Raw genomic sequence first — 16,544 nt, 5'->3', positions numbered from 1 at the left:
AAGTGAACGTCGCTTCTGGTACTAAAAAACCTTACAAGTACTTCCAGGTGGGTGCAAGTAGAGTGCATTCAGAGACTTAAATTTGTCATGTCTGAGAAAACCGTTAGAGGACAATTTGACGTTACGTCATATTTGATTTGAATAAAATTTTCTGTATTTTGGTTTATTTATGTCTATTGTTTAATAACAGTTAAAAGCTGCATGCATTAAAATCCTCTTTTTTCCATCGGTTATTATAGTGTTTTAAGCATATTTAGTTAGGGTTGGCCTAGGACTGGTCTAGTTACAACTTAAAATTCACATTAGGTTGCAGAGCATGTCGCAAATAAATGTAGAACAGTTCTGTACTCCCAAGAAACCCGACAAGAAATTAATGAATAAGATTAAAATACCACCTTCACCTTACATGAAAAAAATCGGTTATGGAACAGGTAGGGATTCATAGAGCATATAGCTTATATTTTAAAAACATGTAGTATCTATGTGGACAGTTCATACTTCCTAATGCCTTTATAGGAATAGCAGTCTACGAACTTCAACGTTCTCCAGCTTTCAACAAGTTTCGATCACCATGGGCAATAAAAAAACTTATCACCCGCAAATTGGAGAATAACCTAATAAAAACTCGCTTAAAAAATGAGGCTGAAGTATTGAGAACACTGGTACACCCTAATATAATTGGCTTTCGGGCTTTCCTTGAGCAAAAAAATGGCAACAGTTTGCTGGCAATGGAAGAGTGCAACAGCTGTCTTGGAGACTTAATTGAAGACAGAAGTGACAATGAAAATGGCCCATTTGCTGCAAAAACTATAATAAAAGTAGCTGGAGATGTTACTCAAGCACTGTCATATCTACATAATACAGCCTTAATTATTCATGGTGATTTAAAATCATACAATGTGCTGGTGAAAGGAGATTTTGAAATGTGTAAACTTTGTGATTTTGGAGTGTATCTTCCGGTCACCAAAGATGGGACTGTAGACAAAGAAAAGGCACCTAGGGCTGAATATGAAGGAACTCGGTCATGGTGTGCTCCAGAAATACTAGGCTATACCCAGGATATTACAACCAAAGGTATGCAGTAGGTCTTCATTAGCAATAAAAACAATTAAAATTTGTTTTAGCTGATATTTATAGTTTTGGATTGATTTTGTGGGAAATGATAGCTTTGTGTCCACCAGTTAGTGAGGAATTGGCAGATAATTTAAGCAAATGTGCAGAACTAAATAGAGAAACGTTGGATGATCTTTTAGAGACAATGAGTACTCGTCAAAGACCAGCAATACCTGAAAATGTTCAGTTGGGTGAGGAATATAAACTTATATTGGAAATCTATTACTGTTGTACTGATGAAGACAAAAAAAACAGACCTCCTGCATTGGATTTAGCAGTGTTATTTCATGATATACAGAACTCACAAGGGTAAATTTTAGTAATACAGCAACGAACAAGAAAAATAAATATATTTTTAATAAGTTTTTCAATAAATGGTTCAGTCTTATTTATAGCTCTTTCCTTGGTTCTTCCTTTTTGATGGTATTTCTCATAGTTTCAAGAAGATTCAATGTTAAGTTTTCTAAATAATGGAAATAATTTTGTGTGTGATTTTCTTCAGTATTTACTTCTCTTAAAAGTAGGTACTCCTGGTGTAATTTGGAAATTAGTTCTCTATTATAAGAATGCTGGCATTTACTAGAGAGTGATGCCATTGCCAGTAAACACTTCTCTATTGAATCAAAGTCATTTATATCAACAACCACCAGGTCATGCAATAATTCATTTAAAAAACTACACCAATTCAAATCATACAAAGTACTCTCTATATCCACAAATTCATGATGCTCAAAATTAGCACTGTCTTCCTGCCTCTCTACAATGAGATCATTTAGAAGAGTTACAATTTTCAATTTAAGTTTTACAGAATCTTCACTCAGAAATAGTTCAGTAAACATTTTTAATCCTCCTATTTCTATAAATTTGTTTTGTGCATAGGGGAATGTCCTAAGGGTACAGCTAAGAGCTGTCAAAGCACTTTTTTTCACACCCTCAGCTTTCTCCAAATTTAAAATCCTCAAAAGAGTAATTATGCCACCAGTCTCCAAAATGTGTACTTTCACCTTTGGGTTGTTTTGAGCTAAAGCAGAGAACAATTTCAAGGATTCTTGCTTAATTTGAGTGTTTGTTGAGTTCAATTCCTTATAAATAATTTTGGTAAAACCACCCATTTTATAAAACTCATTTCCATTATCTATTTGATGACTCAAATATTTCATGTTATGCAAAATATCCAACACCAAATTTTCATCTCTAGTTTTCTTTTTTTCTTGCTCTTTATATTTATGGAATAGTTCTTGCAATAATTCAATGTCACTCTTTGGGGAAAGGTCAATTTCACCCAATTCCTGTTTAATTTCATCTAAAGAGCGAAATTGTTTTGGCATGTCTTTTTCTGGATTTTTCTTGTCTACATTTTTCAGTAATTGTTCTAAGTCATCAGTGTTAATTCGATCGCCTAAATCATCACTCTCTTCTACTAATGTAAATCCTTTTGAATCCTGTTCATGCTGCAATTTGTCGGTCTCAGAGATGGTCTTCGCCTCCTTTTTGCCAGTGGAAAGATTAATTCTATAATGGAGGCCTGAGGGAACTTTTTGGCCTAAAATTTGCAAATATAAATATCAAGTGACCACTTGGTCCTATGCAGGTACTTACCAGGTTTAATTTCTTTCCATTCATTTGTTGCAACAAACTCTTCATCATTTTTTATTTGTTTTTTCTCACGTTGGTTACTGATAAGAGAAACTTCAAAGGAAGCTAATAATATTATGGCTATTGTGGCTCGCGTTTGAAAACTCATAATAAGGTTTGCTTTGGTAATCTAATACGAAATCTATTGCTTAGCAAATGTTCTTAAATTTTCCGAAAAAGCTGTTTAGGGCTTAAAATCTCGTCTTAAAACTCTTTCGGCATCCAACTAAAAATTTCTGAACATTTATTTTATTTGTAAGGTTAAGGGTAATTGAATTGGTACGTGCGACTTTCTTCGATTATCAATCGTCCACCAAATGATCAAGATTCATCAGAATATAATTAAATAAAACAAAGTTTATCAGATTTTTCAGAATGTATTCCTTATTTAAAGGAATAGATAAGACATCATATTTCTAATATAAAAAAAGTACTGTACGGTTAAAGATACATATTTTAAAAGACCAAATTTTCAGCCGAACTTTTATGCGAAAAGTCGCATTACACAGCGAATATATTTTTCATTCACATGAATTCAAGTGCGTCACGCCGCACGAAAAAGGTTTATTTTTAAGACTGTCCCAAATCCTATATTAATGTAGATTTTTGGTAAATAGTGGTGCTAGCGAGTCCTTTTTATTATTTTGTTGACTTGAACTATGTACTAATGCACCTAGTTGAATTGAAATAATACATAACTCTTGAGCGAATCACTTACAACTCATATGAATTTATAGATTAGGTATAAAAGTACTTCGGGAAAATGGAATGTCCAAGATTCAGCCACGTCACTAGATAACGCTAGAAATTATGTAATTTTTATGTGGTTGTCGAGGAAAGGGTACAGTGGGCACATAAGAGACATAAAAAATCGTTACAATGTCGGATTCTAACAAAGAACATGAATACAGTACAATCCGTTTATTATAAAAGCAGAGTGACGTCACAAATGAGAATGAATTGTTGCCAACCAACAAATATAGCTTTATCTTTGTTTGTCGCAATACGATTTTCGCGCCTAGTTACCCCGTTTTCGGGCCAACCTGATGCGGCGTTGACACGTATTTTCGGGAATTTTGAAAATTCAATTGTCAAAATTTACTTTTTGTACATTTCTTGTTTTTTGGTTCTTTTTGAGTTTACTTTTGTTTGATTTATTATTGTTTTACATTAAAATTTGTTTTTTTAAGAACAAATGTGCGAAATAATGCCGAAACACTTAAATAGTCGATATAACTCGTTGCGTCTTTAATTCAATAGTTTAAACAGGAGCGAGATACAAACGGTCTTTTATTGTCTTTAACCGCGAAAGGTAAGTTTATTCTATTTTAATAAAATCAAAAAATTAAAAAAACTGGGTAAACAATGTTCTTACAGCGTATAGCTGCAGTATTTATTTTGGGACATTTTACTATCGTAGCAACTTCCAAAACTATGAAATCCGGTGAACCATTTAGATTACCCAAGAAATAACGCAGAAAGATAAAGAAAGTCATCCATGGCCCAACTTTAGACACTGGCGAAATTCCTCATACTATTTATGGCTTATATGTATAAAAATCACAAGTGTAAGAAACTTATTATCTGTTGTCTCCGCCAATCTCCTTAATTGCACCACTCAAGACACCACTTCTTTTTGAATTTTGGGCATATACAGTCAGTCACATAAGTTTAAGTACACCTAGCAAACTTGTATTATTTCATAGTTAGAATCATGATCCAAAAAATATTTTTTAAATACATTGCCGGACAAAAAAATTCGGACAAGCTTATTATTTTAAGATTTTCAAAAAGAAAAACATGAAATTGGATGGTAAAGTGTTTTTAAAATAATACACAGCATCAGATCAGAATTCCTCGTCTTGCATGGCCATTAAATAATCCTGATTTTAATCTCATCGAACGTGTCTGGATTGAGTTGCAGAGATGCGTTCGAAATCGAAACCTTCGTCTGAAAATGATAAATTAGGTAAGAGTTGCTCTTCCAAAGAAATTGACGGAAATTCCGCAAAATGTTATAGTAACACTTATCCAAGATATGCGACAGCGATGGAAGCGGTTATTAGAACACATGGTGGAACTTCCGGTTATTAATAACGATACATTAAACAGGGGTAGCAGAAAATAATGTTTAGTTTTTCTTGAAGTTGCACTATTAATTTGGTTTTTTTGTTAATTTTCAATTAAAATGTTTTCTTTTTAAATCTTTCATGTATTTCATTTTTCCTAAATTTTTTCTAATATGATTATGTCAAAAAACAAAAAAAGTTTTATATTATTGTTTCCTAAAACAGTTGTTATAAGCTTGTCCGGATTTTTTTGTCCAGCAGTATATATTGAAACCCTCTCATAAATGATTATTATTCATAAATATCATAAATGATCATTGTAATTAAAAATTCGGGTTTCGATTAATAGATTGGAAGAAAAAAAATATATCAAAATTTCCGATGTCACAAAATTGAACATACAACAGATAAATTGTATTATACTTATAAAAAAACAAATTAATACTCATTCACAAATTCTAAGCGGTTTCTTCTATTTTGTTGAAAGATCAGGAGCTTTTTCCTAGAAACTCGACCATGAAATCCCTTTGATCTCAGAACTCTTCTTATAATTTCCTTACGAACTCGATCAGATAATTTCAAAGCACTAATTTTCGGGTTTAATGCAACTTTTCTAACAATAGTCCGAATATCGCGAGGACTTATTTTTTTATGGCGTCCAGATCGGGGTTTATTATTAGTTAAATTTGTTAAATTAAAGTTTTTTATAATGGTGTGCACTGTAGATCCAGCTAATTTAACAGTTTTTGCTATGTCACCATAAGATTTTCCTTCGTTTCGTAATTAAATTATTAGTTCTCTAATTTCTTTTGCAATTTCTCTTCGCACCTTGATGTTAGATATTCAAAATTCGATTTAATGTGTTTTATTGAAAATTTTACACCAGATTAAAATATTATTTGTACATATATGAGCGATAAAAATCCATAAAGCGCAAAAAAAGTTGTAGTATTTGTGGTATTTTTGCTGTACGTTCAATTTTGTGAGAGCGGAAATTTTGATACTCATTTTTTCTTCCAACCTATTAATCGAAACCCAAATTTTTAATTACCGATAATGATCATTTATGAGAGGGCTTCAATATATTTAAAAATATTTTTTGGATTATGATAGATATCTAACTATGAAATAATACGAGTTTACTAGGTGTACGTAGACTTATGTGACTAATCGTATATTTTACATATAATTTAATAGTAGAATATAAGTGTCAAAGAAAACAAGTTACGGTAAATAATTTTTTGGATGAAGTTAAACGAAAAGAACTATTCAGTGGTTCTCGTTCATCACTTCGTATTTTACTAAATAAAATCGGTTTCCAATAGTTAAAAGACAACACAAGAGAACTTATGGAACTTCCAAACGTAGCAATGGTAAAGCGAGTCGAATTTTTACAATCTTACATGCGTGAGAAAAAAAGCTTACGGCAATTCGGTTTTTAGACGAAACATGGATTGTGTCAGAATGGAACAATTATTCATTCCTGGCAAAACTACAATGCAAAAAGTGTCAATAAAGTAGATGGTAAAAAACATATTTCACTCACAATAAATTAAATTATATTTAACAACTAAAATCATTTTTTTCATTCAGACATATCATTCTTCATGCTGGAATTGAAAATGAGTTTCTCAAAGGTGCAGAAACCATATTTTCGTCCAAAAACGCAACTCGTCGATTATCATGCTGAAATGAATAAGGACGATTTTCTCAAACGCTTTGAAGATCGTTTATTGAAAAATTTAACCGAATCAGTTATTATCAGTAACAATGCTCCATAACACAGTATGTTAAAAAAAATACCAAAAAATGAAACATGGAATAAATCCAAGTTTTAAAACTGGCTGTGTTCACAAATTCGGGTATTCAACAAATGTGTCTAAAAGTGAACTTTTAGAAGTTGTTGTTAGGTAGATATAAAATTTAAAAACAGAATTATTGGTTTCTTAAACATTTATTTTGTAGGAATGAACCTCCCAAAAATACGTCATTGACGACAATCTAGCGGAAAATATGGGGTATTGTGAAAAATGACTATAATTGACATGTTGGTCATGGTAATATGGAAATCTATTGTCTCAATGAAGCACTTCCAATAATAACTCCTGAAATCTAAAAGAAAACAGCCGTACTTACTGATAAAATTATTATTAATCAGAGGTACGAACGGGAGCATATTCTGGATCGAGACGAACTCTTACCCCTAATTATCAATGTTAATGAAGGTAGCGACAGCAGTGAAATTGATTTTCTGTCAGATTGTTAGATAGAAATTAAATTAAAAATATGTTATTGCTTTTTTTTAACGTGTTTCACCTATTTTAAGCAAAAAGTATTAAAGTCATGTCCAGGTAACTTCACATTACTTATTACATAATATTCGCATACGTATTTATTACTATTAAAATTCAGTTTAATCCGAAATGTTCCAAAACTATGTCAGGTTTGACAACACTGCGCGTTATTTGTGTGATTACGTCAATTTGTTTTTATAATAATTGGGTTATATTTTATATTGAGTTTTCACTTGTTTTCATTTGGCATAAAATAGATTGACGTATAGGTTTATTGTTCCACAGATGCCGACATCCCTTAAATACCGGAAGGTAATGAAGAAATCGATTATTTCAGGGTAATGCAATTAGCCCTCGGAATAATAGATCCCCGACTGCACAATAAAATAGAGGGAATGCAAAACTTCTACAGTTCTCACTTGATTTCCGCGCGAAATAACTTCTTGTTTACACGCGGTTGCATCAGATTTTACATGCAACCCTTGCACCCAATGTAGCTCGGATTTGAAATTTAGTTTCGTCCCTATAAATCCTAATGATCATTACGCTAGTTCATAAATTAACTAATTTAATTTGGGAGCCTCTGACTGCTCAACGGCCAATGGGTACGAAAACTGATTAAACTCTATAAATTCGTTTCAGAACTGTTTTGCCCGTCGATTTCTGCAACCCAGCCGAACGGTTTCGAATAAACTTTTCAAATGAACGCCTGAGAATGATATTTTCATGTTCAATACTGTACGTAAGGATGAATTGTTTGGGCTGCTGGTTTAAGCAATAATTGATGACGATTTATTGGCCATTTTGTGCACAATTAGCGGGGGAGTAGGGCGCACAAGAGGCTAGATCGGGGAGGATTTCCCCCTCCCCGATAATCCACTCTCCATCCACACATCGATTTTTGGTATATTTACGCAATATTCACGATGAGCAGTAGGGTTACCCCTGCGTGTGTCTCCCTCCCCGCGTGGGAAATCATCCATCCGTGGTATATTTACGATCAACAGCAGAGGTTACCCCTGTTCGGGCCTCCCTCCCTCCACAATTAATTTTCTTCGATTTATAAATCTTTGTATACGTGCAAATGATGGACACTTTGAACAGTTTTTATGATATTTTTATTTCTTTGTATTCATGTTTATATAATTAAGTTTTCTTTTAAAACTACTGCGAATGATTAAAAGTCTTATCAAGAGTACCTTTTTTGTAGTAAATAAGTTGTTTAATCTAATACTTACACCTAAATTACTCAAATATTTATCTCGTAAATGGCTCCTCCTAACAATATCAACAAGGTATACCTTTTTTACTTAGAAAAGATGACCAAATACACTAATGCATTTGAAAATCATTTATACCAGGAGGCAAAAAAGTTTCAATCAATTAAATACATGCTGTGGGTCGTAAATGGCGCCCTCTACCAGATAAGTGCAATTTGTCAGCAGATAGGAATTCGACGTTTCCCCTACGCTAACTTTCACGTTTTTATGTTGTACAGTATGGAAAATATGATAAAAAAATTATTTTTAATTTTCAACTTTGACGCTCTCTAGCACTGTTATTATCAACTTTTGGACTAGAGTAAACATGGCGAAATCGTCTTGGTTTGATCTGAAGAATCTGTGGTAGAGCGTTGTAAACACCTTTTACAGACACCCTATATATTGCCTCTGAGATAAACATAACCAATGTGGCCATGTCATTTCGTCATAGATGACGTGCGAGACTTTTTGTTTGACGTTTACTATAATTACTTTTTTCCGCAACTGTACATACAACTGCGGCGTCTCTAGTGTTGTCGTTTCCTGAAGTGTTTTGTTGAGGTTAAGGACGTTGAAACGAGACGACAAACCGCCAGCGACAGTTAAAATAGGTTAGTCTGTGTTAAACCAATCATAAAAACCAATAAATAGTTTTATTTTAGGTAAAATGGATATGAAAAAACTTATTAAGGATTTTCGCCACTTTCAACGTGAACGAAAGAAGGCCAAATTATTAAAGACCAAAATGTCAAGATATACGGTTAAATACCAAAAGGGCGCTCAACCAATATTACAAGACGTGACGGTCGAAATGCATCAAAGGGCTAATATCATTTCCTTCCGCAACTCTAATGGCGAAAGGTTAGATTTTCTTGAAGACATAGATATCACAACTTTTGATGATACTATGAATGCAACCATAGTTCTGCATATTGATGAAGGGGCAAAGAGTGTAAGTCTAGAATTTATAAATGAGGAAACAAAAAGCGACTTCGTTGCTCAGTTAGTTACATTTTTACAACTGAGGTGAGAAAATACATATACATATGTATGTATTCTTATGTTTTGTTCATTCTGTAGCAATAATTTAAGTGCCGAGGAGGGTAGCGATTCAGGACGATCAACCTTATCCTAATGAGCAGCTACATTCTCTGGTTGACAGCGAGTTTGGTGGTCCTCCACATCAAGATGTACAGTGAGTCTCATTTAAAATTGTGCAGTCCATTGGTATAAGAACTCTAATGGATTAAAACAATAAATTCCAAAATACCTTTAACTTTTTTATTACTAGATTGCAGATAAATCTTTAATTAAACAACTTTTTGAATATTTTATGAAGCAAAATTATAGAAATTTAAACATTTAATATTTTATCAATTTTTGTTGTTAAAAAATAGTCCCACTGAAAATCAGAACATTTATTAAAAACTAGTCATTTTTATCATTTAATATTTGCGTTAATATTTCGTTAGGTAACCCTTATTGTTTTCACCACCTTTTAACTTATTAGGCATCAACCTAATTAATTTCTCTGTAAAGCTTCCATCAATTTTAGTCCACTCTTCTTCTAGAGCCGTCCTTGAGTCATTTCTATTAGAAATGTTGATGTTTGCGAATTCGCCGATTCAGTTCATTTCATACATTTTCTATGACATTCAAGCCGGGAGATTATGGAGGTGTTTTTATGACGTGGGGGCAATCATATAACAACCACTCTTTAACAATATACCAGAAACATTTCACTTTTATCGAGATAACGACCCGAAGCACAGCGCCTATATTGTTAAAGAGTGATTATTATATAATTGCTCTAAACTAAAATTGATGCAAGTTTTACAGAGAAATTAATTAGGTCGATGCCTAATAGGCTAAAAGCTGTTGAAAATAATAAGGGTTGTCCAACGAAATATTAATGCAAACATTAAATGATAAAAATGACTAATTTTTAATAAATGTTTTAAAGTGCACGATTTTTAGTGTGACTATTTTTTGACAATAAATTGATAAAATATTCAAAAAGTTGTTTAATTAGAGATTTATCTGCAATCTAATAATAAAAAAGTTAAAGGTATTTCGCATTTTATTGCTTTAATCCATTAGAGTTCTTATACCGATGGACTGCACGATTTTAAATGAGACTCACTGTATGGTTTTGTGATAATAACGCAAAATTACTTTATTTTTTATAGTTATAAGTTTTTTTGATACATTTTTTAGAATAGGTGGAAAATATATTTTGTTTATGTTCTAATTTTATAGTTTAATAAACATTTTGTAATAAACTTTGAAAAAACATGAATTCGTGTTTGAATAAAAAAATGCCTTAAAATTTTTACTTTTTTTATGCCTATAGGTACTTTAAAAACGAGGGAAAATTGCATATAATTCTAATTCATTAATAAATAAAGTTTCACATCACTTTTACAGACGGGGTGTTTTACTCCGCCAGAAAAATCTATCAATTTTCTTTTAAAAACATCTACATAAGTTTGTACATTATGCCTTCTACCTCAAAAAACAGGGTAAAATTTTTGAAAATGTTAATTTTTAAATGTAACTTAAAAACAGGGGAAAATCTTTGCTTTTTAAATATACTTCTAAAAATAAGGCAAAATCTTTGTTTTTAAATATATCTTTGAAAACAGAGCAAAATTCTTTAAAGAAAGTGTTGTGTGCTGAAGGGGTTTTACTAGTAGTAAAATAAAAAACAATTCGACCAAATATTGTTGAAGAAGATTTAAATACGATCGGCTGTTTAAATTGGGAGGAAGTTTAAAAATTCCAACAAAAAAATTGCCAATCACACCACATCAAATATGCAGTTTAATTAAATCGACAGCACTGCGTTCAATTAAAAAATTATGGATGCATCACAATGTTTTAAAAATCATACGCCCAGTATTTGATTTAGTCTTAAAAAATGTAAGCGGCACTTAATTAATAACTACCAATTTAATTACACTGAGGATCCCTTAAAATAAAACGCACTTTCTTATTGTATAAGAATATTTTGTCAGCTTACGATGAATCGTAAAGACTCAATTATATACACTATAAAATTATACACTTCTTTTAGTTATTTACACATAATGAAAATGTAATACAGAAAGTAAAATATCGTACCTATTTTATTTACATAGGCACGTATATACATCAAAAATATTAAAAAAGTTATGGCAAAAGCCTAAAAATATAATTAAATCGATGAGCACATCATTTTGCTTAAAAAATTATACAATTTGTAAGAAAAATGGAATGAATGGAATTAGGTACTTGATATACCACAATTGCTTATCAAAATAATACTTCTTAGCTTTAATTAGTCAATACAATCACATTTATAATTTAAATTAAAAACCTATTTACGCTCAACAAAAATTGGATCAAAAGCTTTTGTTTACATCCTCACAACGTCACCAAATCAATTCCATAGAAAATCAAGACATTTTTAAAATAGTGCATGTCTTAATTCAGTTTTCAAAGACACTGGTATTTATTACTAAGACAAGGCTATTATTGCTTCAAGTACGTTAGACTCTCCCTAGATTGTCATTAGAAAAATGTCTTAACTTGGATACTGTTGACGTTGATACGGAAACATTGAAATGGACTCTAGATAAAGTTGTCAGCATGCACGTGAATAAATCCATTCTTGGTTAATCAATACTGTAAATAAAAATCGTCCTTAATTAAAATCAGTTCTGTGTAAATCAAAATTGGACTAATCATACTTTCGTCCCGTTCTTCTGATGGTCCCCTATAGTGACCTGCGTCACAAAGAGGCCCCTGTGAGGTTGAGACCCCTGCCTACCCATCACATTATTACTTCTAGAGTTAACTTGTTGTCTACTTTGTTGTTGATTTGCTAAGTTTGGTCGGGAATTTGAATTGATGTCGGGATGGGCATAAACGTTAATATTATGAGAAATAGGCGGTTGATTGGAATTTGAGTTGGAATGTATTTGTGGAGTTATTTGACGGATTTGTCGGCTATTTAGAACAGATTGAACGGTCTCATACTCATAATAGTTCGATGCGGGGCGAAGTTGATTTTCCGGCTTTGGCTGGCGTTGAGAGTGGTACTGGTGCTGCTTCCGACTGAAAACATTTACATACAATTTTAGGTAGTGTCTTTACAAAGGTGGTAAAAGAAAAAAGAACCTGATAGTTTTCAAATAAGTAAATGCAAATAAGGGAATTATATGTTTTACTAGGGTTCTTTATTCAGTAGTCTTAATAAAACAGACAATCATCTACTAATGCGTCTTTTTTTACAAACTATACTATACAGGATAAGCAAAATTCAAGGCTCATATTTGGTAATACCTCGGAAGAAGTAATAATTCGGGGAAAATTCTGAACAAAACGCTAACATCAATATTTGAAAGTAACATTCTATTCAGGAACAAACTGCACAATTTTGGTGTGTTTATTACGGCCTCTGAGAGGCCAATAGTAAGCCTTAAATTCTAGTCACTCTGTATCTATCACTTCCTACTGGTACATATAGTGTCCTAGGAAGTAAACTTGTACAAGAAAGCAAGCCAAATAGATGGACACTAATTTGTTAAATCGGGATTACACAGAATATTAGGTTAAAGAAATTCTCATGCGTTTCTATTACACATCTAGGACAAACGAACATATTTAAATATTTTAAAGATGATATTTTGTCATTGCTATATATTCGGAAATACTAGTAGAAAAAACAGCAATGCGAATCGAGATTGAAGCGAACCACGAAAACGTCGAGTTCTACAAATGCACACATTCACTGAGGAAACACCACTAGAATCCTCGAGTCGGTATGAAGGGATGGAATACATTTTGCGAACCTATATGGATTATTTGGTAAATTTTTATATATTATACTCAAATTTTATGTTTCTAGCTCAACCTATACCATTCTACCATCAGTGAAAAAGCAACACACGCCAAACAATATTAAGATAGTTATTAAGAAGCAATACAAAACCATCACCAGCGAGGATCAAATCTAAATAATCAGTCAAAAGTGCGTTATGATCTATGTACACAACTCCAATAGAAAATCACTGTGGTGCGTACCTCTCTTCCTCCACCTTTAACCTTTGCTGTTGTACCTGCAGACGCATCTGCACTATCTGACTGTCAGACAACGACTCTTTGCGGCTACGAGAAACAATACACATATATGGTAACGGTTTAGGGTTAGAACATAATCGCAAACATACTTTTTATGCAAACATAAAACAGTTGAGTAAATAACAAACAGAAGCTGTTTGCCCGTGAAATAAGTAACATATGATTTAGAGATAAATTTAAATACCTAAAGATCGGAAGGTAAGGGGGAAAATTTCAGGTGTGGCTCCCCTGTCATGCAGTCATGTTAGGCACAGTATTTCATACAACATTCATTCGAACATTATAAACATTAACATTAATATTAATCATTACCTAATATGCATTTGAAGTTCATTGTAATTGACGTGGTGGGTGAAAGCAGGCACTCCCGCGGTTTGTTCAGTTATCCCCGATCTACTACCTGGTCGTCCGAATTCGCCATACTGAGGTTCCCTGTTTTGGTTTTGTGGTTGTCGGTCATAAGGACTGTCTCTGTCGTCTGACAAGAAATAAGTATGTCTATGTTGCCGTTGTCTTGCGAAATCCCGATCGTTCCGTCTATGATCGGAGTTTTGTCTATATTTTACCGGTGGAGCGATAGTATTTTCCGGAATGACCTATTAAAGAATAATTATAGTAAGTATTAATAATGGTTTGCATGGTTTATTTATACCTGGACCTGTTCAGGGTGCCGATGAACATAGCCGTGCCTTTGATAAATGGGTTCTCTTTGGATTTGTTGATCTCGTTGTTGCTGATAGTTGTTGCTTTGGTTATGACTGGATGTAATTTGATTTTGTTCTTGAAGTCTGTCACCTATTGATAAATGTGAGTCAAAATCCAGCAAAAGGCGACTAGAAGCTTTTAATCAACTTACCATGTTGAATTTGTCTTTGAGATTGACTATTTTCAGTATTGTGAGAACTATGGGAATGGTGACTCTGATTGTCCTCATTCTGTTGTTGATTCTGTGAACTTTGCGAGTGCTGTGATTGTTGTGAATACTGAGACATATTAGCATTATTGTCGAATTCCGTTTTCTGTTGATACTGCTGAACCGGTTCTACCATATCTATCTTACGATGTTTCCCAAACCTGTTTTCATCCCATGAACGTCATTTTAAATAATAAGGAAGTCTGTAGCAATTGGTTTATTAACTTACCGAAACATGGAACCAATGCCTTTAAATATCCCTGGTTTCTTTTTTATGGCTTTATTTTTCCCATCTAATGCGGCGTTTAACGATGATTGCCTGGGCCCTCCCCTGACATTGGAGAAACCATCTATTTCCCTTTCTTCTACAGGACCATCTAACAGCCAATGCTTCTTCGCACCTGAACCATATATTACATAAGAGAATAGTAGAACAGTAAGCAAAAAATACAAACCCATTTCACTTCTGTGATTCGGATCTACCACTGCAGCTCTAAAACTCTCTTCGCAGCCTTTACCACGAATTACTTTTAAACCTCCAGATGGACCTCTGTAGCTATATGCAGGATCACCTTCTTCTTGCATTTGAATCTGGGTAGAAAAAAATATTCGCTTAGGACTATGATAAGGCTCTATTTGAGAGATCTTTACCTCCTGGACCATAGTTTGCAACGACTCTAAGCTTGAGGATTTTTTCATGCCAAGGGATGGTCCTAGTTCGGTTAACTTGTCAGCATCTATAAAATGTTCGTTTTACAACTAAGCCTAGCAATTGCCCAGAGAATGAATTATAGCATTGAGGCAATAATCAAAGGTCAACAGTTTAACAACAAAAAATGCTTACACTCAGGATGTTCGGATGACCGATTCACGCTTATGACTGATTCCACCGAGCCAACTCGCACTATATTAGCTGTTAAATGGAAATGAGACATAAACATTAGGCACAATTCTAGCACTACGGTTATTAACAATTGAACACAAAATGTTAGCAAAAACAAACAAAAATCTAGAAATTTGAAGACAAAGTATAGGGAAAAAAATCATTTATTCAGGATCAGCTGCTTTGCTTGAATAGAGTGTAAAAATATGATGTTTGCACATACAAATTTTTTTGCAATATTTAAAAAATCTGGTACTTAGTTAAATATTTGAAAGTATAGTTTTGAAATATTATAGCCTTACTTTGCTTCTTAATCCTCTCCTCTCGCATTTTCTTCGTTCTCTGATAGGTGTCTGTACTTTTAGCATCTAACGTTGCATGTCGTTTCTCAGACATACTTTGTCGGCCGAAAGCGTCTCTATAAAATAACATATTTCATCAACATTTTTTGCAAATTATTAAAAAATAATTTGATACCTTGAAAAACCTTGCGGATTTTCTAAACTCAATTGACTGGCGTAGGTTGCATCAGTACTTTGTAACGTAGTCTGCGAAGCCGATTCTGTGCTCTTATCCGCTGCACTTACCGCTAAACTCGCTTTACCATCAGGTTCGTGGTCCTTTCTATTATCGGATGTGTTGTTAATCAGTCGATTTTGCATGTGGACGGCCACTCTGCATCAAAAACTCAATATGTTAACAGTAAACATTGGCGCAATTAAAGAATAACTTTAAGGATAAAACTTAAGATTTAGCAAATAATTATGTTTCCCTAATATATGCCACAATATTCCTTTTCTATTTAATCTCAAAGGTGATTGCAACTTAACGTGGAGATTTTTGTTACTTTCTGGTCATTTGTAAAAGAAAAACCGATGCAGAAAAACGATTTGAAGACCTACAGCTTTGTAATTAATCAGTTAATAGAGATTATACAATAGTTTCTGGTTCTCCTGCTTGATCGAAATTCAACTTCAATATACTTAATAAATTACAACTCACTGCTGTTGATTATGCATAGGAATGACTCTAGATCCATACTCGTCCTCGATTAATATTGGCTCAGAACTATTGATGTTGACGGTTGTGTTGATAGGGTGGACAAATGAACTGTGATTCGCCAACATGCTGCTGCTCCAAGTATCATGCGTCGCTTTATAGTAACTTTCATTACGCAGTTGTTGTTTTCCTGCAATTGTGAACAAACTGTTGAAAAAAGGTGTGTTTTACTCTAAGTGTAATTTAATATTT

The 16,544-nt window shown here is 33.1% G+C and overlaps 5 protein-coding genes across 8 annotated transcripts in view; 2 read left to right on the top strand and 3 right to left on the bottom strand.

Moving 5' to 3' along the window:
- Window positions 1-170: 170 nt before the first annotated feature.
- LOC136418635 (lymphokine-activated killer T-cell-originated protein kinase) lies at window positions 171-1,426 on the top strand. The gene is made up of 3 exons (XM_066404744.1): window positions 171-431; window positions 517-1,074; window positions 1,125-1,426. Exons 1-3 carry the CDS (start codon window positions 317-319, stop codon window positions 1,424-1,426), a joined length of 975 nt encoding a protein of 324 aa, XP_066260841.1. The 5' UTR covers window positions 171-316.
- Window positions 1,427-1,446: 20 nt separating this feature from the next.
- On the bottom strand, window positions 1,447-3,038 carry Sil1 (Sil1 nucleotide exchange factor). Its single transcript, XM_066404743.1, has 2 exons — window positions 2,713-3,038; window positions 1,447-2,656 (listed from the first exon to the last, which is right to left on the bottom strand). Exons 1-2 carry the CDS (start codon window positions 2,855-2,857, stop codon window positions 1,503-1,505), a joined length of 1,299 nt encoding a protein of 432 aa, XP_066260840.1. The 5' UTR covers window positions 2,858-3,038; the 3' UTR covers window positions 1,447-1,502.
- A 2,217-nt stretch (window positions 3,039-5,255) lies between these two features.
- On the bottom strand, window positions 5,256-5,881 carry LOC136418602 (uncharacterized). The gene is made up of 2 exons (XM_066404706.1): window positions 5,869-5,881; window positions 5,256-5,587 (listed from the first exon to the last, which is right to left on the bottom strand). The coding sequence occupies exons 1-2, from the start codon at window positions 5,879-5,881 to the stop codon at window positions 5,256-5,258; spliced, it is 345 nt and encodes a 114-aa protein (XP_066260803.1).
- Window positions 5,882-8,037: 2,156 nt separating this feature from the next.
- LOC136418601 (uncharacterized) lies at window positions 8,038-10,596 on the top strand. The gene is made up of 7 exons (XM_066404705.1): window positions 8,038-8,123; window positions 8,263-8,375; window positions 8,426-8,603; window positions 8,665-8,736; window positions 8,923-8,984; window positions 9,036-9,399; window positions 9,454-10,596. The coding sequence occupies exons 1-7, from the start codon at window positions 8,038-8,040 to the stop codon at window positions 9,506-9,508; spliced, it is 930 nt and encodes a 309-aa protein (XP_066260802.1). The 3' UTR covers window positions 9,509-10,596.
- A 745-nt stretch (window positions 10,597-11,341) lies between these two features.
- baz (bazooka) overlaps window positions 11,342-16,544 on the bottom strand; it is a 33,408-nt gene continuing 28,205 nt past the window's right edge. For 3 of the 4 annotated variants that reach the window (XM_066404749.1, XM_066404747.1, XM_066404750.1), the window contains 13 exons: window positions 16,296-16,482; window positions 15,771-15,968; window positions 15,596-15,711; window positions 15,255-15,323; window positions 15,062-15,147; window positions 14,866-15,001; window positions 14,640-14,811; window positions 14,354-14,571; window positions 14,150-14,292; window positions 13,810-14,093; window positions 13,441-13,524; window positions 12,105-12,471; window positions 11,342-12,039 (listed from right to left, as the gene is read on the bottom strand). In XM_066404749.1, the coding sequence (XP_066260846.1) occupies window positions 12,034-12,039; window positions 12,105-12,471; window positions 13,441-13,524; window positions 13,810-14,093; window positions 14,150-14,292; window positions 14,354-14,571; window positions 14,640-14,811; window positions 14,866-15,001; window positions 15,062-15,147; window positions 15,255-15,323; window positions 15,596-15,711; window positions 15,771-15,968; window positions 16,296-16,482 (2,066 nt within the window). In that variant the 3' untranslated portion in view covers window positions 11,342-12,033. The remainder of the gene's footprint in view (window positions 12,040-12,104; window positions 12,472-13,440; window positions 13,525-13,809; window positions 14,094-14,149; window positions 14,293-14,353; window positions 14,572-14,639; window positions 14,812-14,865; window positions 15,002-15,061; window positions 15,148-15,254; window positions 15,324-15,595; window positions 15,712-15,770; window positions 15,969-16,295; window positions 16,483-16,544) is intronic. The other variant, XM_066404748.1, reaches the window with a different exon arrangement.

This window comes from Euwallacea similis, chromosome 36 (genome assembly GCF_039881205.1).
Source record: "Euwallacea similis isolate ESF13 chromosome 36, ESF131.1, whole genome shotgun sequence".
NCBI lineage: Eukaryota > Metazoa > Arthropoda > Insecta > Coleoptera > Curculionidae > Euwallacea > Euwallacea similis.
Note: the sequence above shows the minus strand (reverse complement) of the source record. Positions and strands in the feature narration are given on the sequence as shown.